Below are 9,541 nucleotides of genomic sequence, written 5' to 3' on the forward strand. Positions count from 1 at the left end.
ATTCAACAATATGGATTCACGACATTATTTAGCTACAGATGTGCTTTTTTGTCCGTCAGAGACAATCGTCGGTTATGTGTATGTAATCAAAAGCCCTGCCCTTAAAATAATAATACTGCTGACTTTAAATTTCCTAAACAAGCTCAAATAGATTGTTATTAAATTACTAGCTGTTGCCCGCGACTCCGTCCGCATAGAAATATGTAAAATTGTTTACATCCTATTCTCAGACCTACCGAATATACCTACACAAAAAAAAAACAAATATCGGTCAAGCCGTTTTGAAGGAGTTTGGTCACAAACATTTTTGTCCCGAGAATTTTACATATTAGATTAACCGGAGTACATTTACAATATATGAATAGCTTAAACAAATCAATTGAGAGGAAAGTTGTATTTATGTAAGTACACTTGTAGTTTCATGGGAAGTTAACATTAAAAGGACATTATGGGTTATCTATATTAATAATTTCGTACCGGTCTACGGTAGACTCGAACGAAATGCACATCAAATTGACGAGCGTAAAAAATTATTCAATCCGAGTCGACAACTTGTAGGCGGAAAATTCGGATTATCGAGTATTTTCAATAAGCATTGCACCGCTGTGGTCAATCGCCAAGTACCATTTTCAAGTTGCTCAAAAATTTAAATATAACGCTTAGGTTTGTGTATCGTACTATTGATAGGTACAATGAAGTCTCCAGTGTTGAGGACAAGAAAAGAATTGGCCGGCCTCGCTCCGTACGAACACCAGCAGTGATCAAAGCGATCAAGAAGCAAGAAATCCTGTCCGAAAACAGAAGTTGATGGCGTTGAGATTTTAAACGAAGATCTTAGTCTACGAGCATACAAAAAATAGAGTGGGCACTTACTTTATGCCAGTCTAAAAACAATAAGGCTTAAAAGATCCCGGAAGTTGTTAATGCAGTACGCGAAAAATCGACACCGTGATCCTCTTTACAGACGAAAAGATTTTCGATATTGAAGAGAAGTACAACAAACAGAATGATAGAGTGTACGCTAGGAGCTCTGAAGAGTATTCTCTGATCTTATTACGGGCCAACTGAGGTTCATTTTTGCAAAAAAGGGGTCAAAATCAGTGCGAAAGTGTACCAAGAGACGGTTTTGGATAATCATGTCAAAGATCTGCCCAACACGCTATTTTCAGGACATAATTTTGTGTTCCAGCAGGATTCTGCACCAGCACACAAAGCCAAGACCACTCAAGCCTGGTTTGACGTCAAAAAATCGACTTTATAAGACACGAAGATTGGCCTTCCTCCAGTCCGGACCTTAATCCTCTGGACTTTAAAATTTAGCAGGTCTTAGAGGGGAAGGTCTGTGCTAAACCCCATAAAAATTTTGAGAGCCTGAAGTCATCTTTAAGAAAAGCAGTCGCTGAAATAGAAATTAAAATGGTGCGTGCTGCGATAGACGACTGGCTGCGCCGATTAAGGGCCTGTATTAAAAACAATGGAAGTCATTTTGAATAATTTTAAGTAATTTTATTTTTTTATTAAATGTACTTAAAATTGGTATATAATTTATTAAAAACTGATTGGTACTTTTGTTTTAATCATTATTTTCATTTGTGACATAACTTTGGGACCGACTACGTAGTTATTTGGGCAAATAAGATTTAGGAGAAATATCTACTGGTGAAATACCGATACGTAGGTTAGCCGTTAAAGTGTTTGTGACACATATCTGTGTCTGACATTTGGATTTTTTCTTGAAACAAGTCTGTAACTTTCTATGAATAAGGTTAGATTATTACTACAACCGATTATTATTGCAACTCAAATAAATTATGATAAAATAACGAAGAAATTATACTTATTTCTATCACACAAAATAGGCGGCATAGCTTCTGTAATGCCTTACATTGTCATACATCTGTATGGAATTGTTTTCACATTACATATTATGCTGTATTTTTTATTTTATATTTTTAGGAACTCATTTCATTATAGTATTTTTTTGATTGTGCATCGTTTTCTTTTATTGAGTACAGAATTCATACTGTAATTGTTCACTTGTCAATGTTTTGCGCTATATTGTCCGTTACTTTCAGTAATAGAAGCTACTGACACTTTTCAAAAAAATATCATGAAAATTATTTAATTATGTAGTACTCTTTTCCTGTGACCAGCTGGACTTTTGAATATTATTCAAACGATTTATTTGAATAATACACAAATTGAAAAGCTACATTGTAATGATTTATAAATACCTAGTGCCATCCACGAAGACGCGTGATTTTGACAAAATTAGACATTAATGACATTGTAATAAAACCCGCGTCATCGTGAATGACTCTACCTATACCTTTTCCAATAATTACTACCGTTACATTACGTATCAAATATACCACCTACCCAATACACGTATATATACCAAACTTCAATTCAATTTAATTTGCTACTGATAAATAAATAAAAACCTATCGTTAAAAGTAGATAGAAGTAAATACTGGATAGGAACAAAACAAAAATTATCGATGGCTGTTGGTAAATTAATTCGCAACCTTATATTCTTATTTCATAAAAAAATGCTTAAAGGCAGTTTTCAAATTTCAACCGCCTATGTTTAGGGCCATTTGCAGCAAAACATTAAATCAGGTTTGACAAATCTATAATTTTTTAAATACCTGTAAATCGCACTTATAATTTATATCTATATTTTTTCCTAAGACAGCCTTAAAACATAACGAAATACATGTTCGTTTTAAACCTGGGCGCCCCTAGCGCCCGCCCTGGGCGGTAAAACAGTCCACGGGCACCAACACCAGGTGATATTATTCAATAATATCTAACACCCGGTCAAAATAAACGAAAACAAAACGAACTCATAACATTTAAAAAAATATTCATAATTTTCCACTTCGCCATAGTCTGATGTATCATTATAGAGCACAGCCATCAATTATACTATTATCTTGTAAGGAATTTACAAAATCAACTAAATAAAATTAAACATCTAGATACTCATAATAGTTTTGCTGAATAAAAACATGAAGCCCTTCAGGTGATCGAAACCATAGGTGCAAAAACACCGAAGCCATTCATTAAAAAAGCTCATTAAAATTACACAAGTACAAGAAGCCTCTCTTCATAATATAATACTAAAAAGCTTGTAAAGACAGCTTTTTTTACAATTCTGGTAATTTAATAGTTAAGTTTAAGATCTAAAATTTGTAATTCACATTAATATAAGCCTCTCCCTCATCCCTTACCGTATTTTGATTAAGCTTTGTGGCAACTTACAATTTTTTTTCCGAGCTTCACTTTCGACAAATTAATTATTATAACATCAACATTTAAATTAAAAAAAATACGCAATATCTTCTTTTAAGTACCCACGTGGAAAATACTTATCGAGAATTTGCTAAAAGTAAAAGCTTCAACTGCATTAACTGCAGAAAAAGTATCACTTCACGGGATAATTTAATTCGGCTAATATTGAACTTTCGCTTAAAATCCATAACCTAAACGGAATATAAACTCCAAGAAAGCTCTTCAACAAAATACATGACAGGCAATTGCAGTCTACGCAAAAATGACAAGGTTGTATACAGAATTATGATTTCCTGTTCAAATCAAGATCATTCAACATGTTCGAGTATGGTGCCCTATGATACTCTTAAGTAAAGATTCTGCCCTCTTCCATTAGGTACGTTGAAATTATTCAAAGGACATGAAATTTATTTTAAAGTAATGCTACTATTACAGAATGGGTTTCTAACTCTTAAAACAACTGCTTACGTTGCACTTCTATGATAAATAATTTAAGTATAATTGGCAGTCATCGATCAGAGGAACCTACGATGCGCCAAGCGTGGTCCGAAAAGTCTAGAAGGAACGTTTTTACAGTCAGGTTGGCGTAAGACGTCGTTATCTCCAGATGACGGCGACGTTGGGGTCGTCTTCTATGATCTGATCGAGCGTGGGTAGGTCGAGGCGCGCCAGGCAGCAGATCTCGTCGGCGCAGAGCCGGCCCGTGAACAGCCGCCGCAGCCCCGGCGCCGCCTCCGGGCGACGGTTGAAACCGTTCGACCGCGACGGCGGCCGTATGTACACCGGAAACCTTGAAAGACATTACTTTTTAGTAAAAGCAAAATAAAAATTACAAAGTTTTCGCAAACGTTGGGTTTATTCGTTAATGAACTACATTAATTGACCTTGCTTCTCCGCTACAAATAGCGCAGAAGAAAGTTAAAATAGTGTAGTTCATTGATGTGGACCTCCGCAAAGTAGCGCCTGAATCAATCAGTTCATTCATTATAGTCACTCGAAGCTGAATATGAGAAGCAAAAAATGAGAAGAAAATGCCGAGACAATGTTTAGGATTATTAAATTCCATCTGAATCCTACATAACTTTCACGCTAAAATGGTTAGCGATTTGGATGAAATTTGGTATAGGTAGGTAGGTACAGTTAGATCTTGGGAATAACAGATAAGCTATACTGAGCGGCACAAAATTTGACCCACTCTCCATAGAAAATTACCTTAACAGCATAGATTTGAGGGCCAAATTTTTTACAGTTCAGTATACGTTTAATACGCATACAAAATACGCATCGAAAATACAAACTGAGACATTGGATGCACAGAAAAACCAGAAAAAGAGACCAGTGCTGGGAGTCGAACCCAGGTCCTCAGCAATCCGTGCTGCGTGCTATACCCCTACATTACCGATGGACAGGAATCTAGACACGAATTTTTCCTATGCATACATATCTCAGGTTGCTTATTTCTACTACGCTACTTAAAAAGCAGCACTAGCGACATCTATGTTCCGCTCTCATCGAGAGATGTCACACTCTTTCGGAACCAACCGCTCACCCAGACAAGAGATGTCGCTACTAAGCAATCAAATTATGATTGAAATTATGATTTTGATTGCGGTTGGTTCCGAAAGAGTGTGACGTCTCTCGATGAGAGCACATAGATGTCGCAAGTGCTGCTGCATAAGTAGCGTAGTAGAAATAAGCAACCTGAGATATGTCGCATAGGAAAAATTATGTTAGATTATGAGCGGTGGTTGCGGTTGGCACGCAGCACGGATTGCTGAAGACCTGGGTTCGTTTCCCAGCTCTGGTCTCTTTTTCTGATTTTTCTGTGCATCCATGTCTCAGTTTGTATTTTCGATATGGTTTCACGGGATACCCGTAAAAGTAACAAATTTGGAGTTGAAATAAAAAAAAAAAAAAGACTCCAAAAAACAATCATAAAATAGGCATCTAAAATCCCGAAATGTCAACCATCAAAGTTAGTTATTATAATAATGAAATTTCTTCGTGAAACGTAATTAAAGGCCACAGTTTAGTTTTTAGTTACTCCAATGGAAATGTAATGGATTCCGCAAGACGCAACGGCTACGTTAGCAACTGCGAACGTTTTTACGTGCTTGATACTGCAATTAAAAAATACCATCACGTAGCTTGAAAAATTCTTTATCAGATGAACTCAAAGGTTGACTGGTAGAGATCCTTTAAAGGGATAAGTTCGCCTTTGTACATATATTTCATTGTTTGTCATCTGTGTTTGTTTACTTGTTTTGTACAATAAAGTGTTTACATACATACATACATACTAAGCAAATTGGCCGTATCTTGTCTACAACATGATCAAAAATTGTATTTTCTGTATACTCGAAATGTCTTAAAAATTATATACTGCCAATGAGGGCTATCGTTTTTTGTCTTTTTAGATGGCGCCACTGTTGCGTGAGGGTTTTTAAGTGTGGCTTTCAAAGTCTGTTATTACGGGCGTGAAAACAAAGTTTACATTAAAATCATCTTTAATACACCTTAAAACCGTACCATAAAAATATCGAGCAACCACAGTGTTGCGTAGTCCCGTTTTGTTCGGAAAAAAAGGGAGGACAAAAGTTTCCGAAACACAAAACTGTCTCAAAACACTGACATTCGTTGCCTCGTAACGCATGATTGCCATAATTAATTTCAGGTAATCCAAAATATTCACAAAATTATTCTAATAATAAATAAACCCGCGTACCTCACCCAAAAACTATGAGATTTGACATTTCGGAGACCTCACGCAACACTAGCGGCGAATTCATACACGATAGCCCTCATTGCCCTATGAGGGCAGTATAGTGTGTTTATTAACCGTTTAAGGCACTTGATGAAGCCGTGCAGCTGCGCGAAGAGGATCAGCTGCCGTATGTCGAAGGCGGGGCGCGCGGCGGCCGCGTAGCGCTCGCACACCGCGCGCAGCGTCGTGCCCTGCTGCAGCGCGCACAGGATCGCCAGCACGTCCGACATCGACGGCTGGCAAACAACAACTAACACTCAACCAAATAAAACCTATGCCGCATTTACACTCGCGTAAGAGTCGCGAGACGAGGCGCAAGGCGAGGTACGAGGTGAGACTGTGATGCGGCATTTACACTCTCGCCTCGTGCCTCGTTTCGCGCCTCGTCTCGTATCTCGGCCCGCGCCTCGCGTGACGAGCTTCCTGTTTACACTCTCGTGGCGAGTTCAGTTGTCTTTGAGCTTAAAACCTGCTCAGCACAAGGTTCAAACTCGAATGAACCGAGAGCGCGAAGGCACCAGGCGAGAGTGTAAATCTCGCATTAGAAGTGATAATATAGACATAGACTTTTTACGACATCAAAAAATACACTGACTCTTAAAATAATAAACAAATCATAAAAACATTTCATTATGTAGAAAAAGAATTTAACTAAGCATTACGCTGAAGTAAATACTTACTTCACGTATACACGTGCCTACTATAGGGCTTATTTTCAGTCAATACCATCTTATCTTTATATCTAACGTGTTGAACCGGAATCAGCACAACTAATTTAGTGTAGGAATAGTGTACAATAAATAAAATTAAATATTAAAGTTCACACTTATGAAAAACAGCAAAAGCGTAATAATCTGTGTTAAATATGTACGAAACCAAACGCAACCATTTGTTTACATATTAAGCACGTAAGTAGGTACAGTCGAGTTCATAAGCTTCTGAGCAAACATTTGATCAAAAATATGCGAACACGACTCTATCGTTAACGGCGTAGAAGCGTGTTCAGATATTTTTGATTCAATTATTGCTCAGAAGTTTACGAACTCGACTGTACAAGAGCTGGCACGAATGGATTGAATGAGTGAATGAAAGTATTTGTATTCACACAAATATAAAAATGTCATGCATCTGTCATTTTCCTACATAAATGTCTAAGTAATATTACTTTCGTTCAATCCATTCATGCCAGCTCTTGTGAATCGTCCGTAGTTTCGTTCATTCGTCAGTCCATTTCGTATCAGATGACCCGCTGGCTTTCCATAATAAAAAAAATACCTTGCAAGTGACGATTTCTATTTCCACAATAGTTTATGTAAACCTATGGGCCTGTTAATTTTAAAAACTAAATCATGTTTCATCATTGACTAAATATAAGGCATAGATTTAGTGAATAATGTATGTTCGTCGGGAAAAGTCAGAGGCCGTATTGTCTAATGCGCTGCGCTGAAATGAAGTGGTGGAAAACCGCGTGACAAAAAGAAGTGGTGGAAACGATTGTAATTCCAAGTGTGTTTGACGATATAGGTATACGTTATACCAACAATCCAATTTATGGAAAGTGTAAACAAACCGATTTCATCCAAATTCTTGTATAAACACCCACTGGATCGAATCAATAACAATAACACATCTATAATTCGTGTTTTTTAACTAGACGTCTAATCACTTTTTTTACCAAAATTCACTTGATTTCAATGTTTAATTTTCATTTAAAAAATCTTCGTCAATAAATCTAACGTTATTTCTTGAATGTAACTAGTGTAAAATTTGCAGTAGCATAGATTAGCGTAGAGATGGTGGAAATTTGACATTTTAAAAATCGATTAATACTCGATTGAATAAGCGATTTATTTATTTAACTTAAAATTAAAAAATAGTTACTGCTTGTATAATTGAATAAACAGTCTTTGGAATTAAATGAAGTATTGTAAATAATAAAATAGACAAAAATACTTTGATCTAGTCAATTAATAAATTAATCGATTTACTGAACAGATTAATCATCTTGCAATAGGTTCTATGTTTTCGCATCATTAAATATCTGTGGTCGGGTTAATGGCGTCTTTGTTTACCCTTTCTATAAATTGAATTGACATAAACCATAGTGTCATTCACGATGACGCGTGCCGTGGTTCTTATTACAATGTCATTAATGTCTAATTTTGACAAAATCACGCGTCTTCGTGGACTGCACTAGGTATAAGTCTTCAGATCCCAATCAGAATACGAAGGCACCCGAACTGTCAATCAATAAGTGACATTTACATATTCATTAATATGGAACTTCATTGTTTAGTGTCAAATGTAACATGTATTTCATTACGACACGGTTCTGTGGTGGCCTAGGAATAAAATTGGCTGACTACATGCAATCATAATCTTGTTGTACCCAGGTAGATATCGTCACCTGTAATATTAATTAACATAAAATGGAGACTTCAGGAGAGGCCAAAATGTAATTTATAAATACGATACAGTAAGCAATTATTACAAAAATGATTACAATAATAATAAAGTGTTAATTAAATAACGGAATACCATAAAGTAGTTTGCTCAAAATAGACACAGTATATATATAAGCTAAAGCTTTAGCTTATATATACTGTGTTATGGTGGAGCCGGAAGGTGGCCACACACAGCATCTCAGCAACAAAATTATATTATTATAGCCTTCTAGAGTTTGGGCTCGTTTGATTTGTCTTCACAAGTGAAAACGTAGGTATAAGCAATAACAAAATGTAAACCCGACTCCAAAAAAATAACAAAAAATTGAACAGCCTACAAAACCCTCGAGTCTTAAGGGCGTACATTAGTACATTGTGTCTTAAGGGCGGTAAATAAGGAATTACGAACGAGAGTCTATTAGAAGCACGAAGTCGAACACAAGGCTTTAATGAGTCGATTTTCGTAATTCTAGTACCGCCCGTGCGACATACAATGTTTTTCATCACATTTGCGAGTAAATTTTTTATTTCTAAAAGAAAAAATATAATTATTCCAAATATTGGCGATACCTTAGGCTGCGCTCTTGGCAGCGCCGAGCAGCATGCGCCTGACGTGCGTGCAGCAGCATTAGTACGGGCATTGAGCCGTTTACCGACCTTGGGCTTCATGACAAGAAAAATTGTCACGCAATGACACATTTACCGACCACGACAAGTTTCATGACAAGCACATTAAGGTCGAGGGTTTTATTTGGGGGGTTGCAACCAAGGTAGCCTGCATGGAGCTAATTGTCAGAGCACGATAAATGCAAACTTTTACGATAAATACGATAGAAAACCACCTTCTTGTATAAATAATCAAATAAATCAAATAAATAAATCATTTTAAGTTGCCCAAAAAATAAAAATAAAAATTACCTTTTCTTTACTATCGGACCCATTTGTGATAAAGGACAGGCAAGACTTTTGTAATTCGTGATCACTGAATAGTTGGCTTAAATTGGGAGTGGCTCTGTACATGTTAGTAAATTTATCA

The 9,541-nt window shown here is 36.5% G+C and overlaps 1 protein-coding gene across 1 annotated transcript; it reads right to left on the reverse strand.

Annotated features, from left to right (window-relative positions):
• Positions 1 to 2,444: 2,444 nt before the first annotated feature.
• Positions 2,445 to 9,531, reverse strand: LOC141439184 (GATOR1 complex protein NPRL2-like). The gene is made up of 3 exons (XM_074103361.1): positions 9,424 to 9,531; positions 6,137 to 6,297; positions 2,445 to 4,087 (listed from the first exon to the last, which is right to left on the reverse strand). The coding sequence occupies exons 1-3, from the start codon at positions 9,523 to 9,525 to the stop codon at positions 3,895 to 3,897; spliced, it is 456 nt and encodes a 151-aa protein (XP_073959462.1). The 5' UTR covers positions 9,526 to 9,531; the 3' UTR covers positions 2,445 to 3,894.
• Positions 9,532 to 9,541: the final 10 nt, after the last annotated feature.

This window comes from Choristoneura fumiferana, chromosome Z (assembly GCF_025370935.1).
Source record: "Choristoneura fumiferana chromosome Z, NRCan_CFum_1, whole genome shotgun sequence".
NCBI classification, from domain to species: Eukaryota; Metazoa; Arthropoda; class Insecta; order Lepidoptera; family Tortricidae; genus Choristoneura; species Choristoneura fumiferana.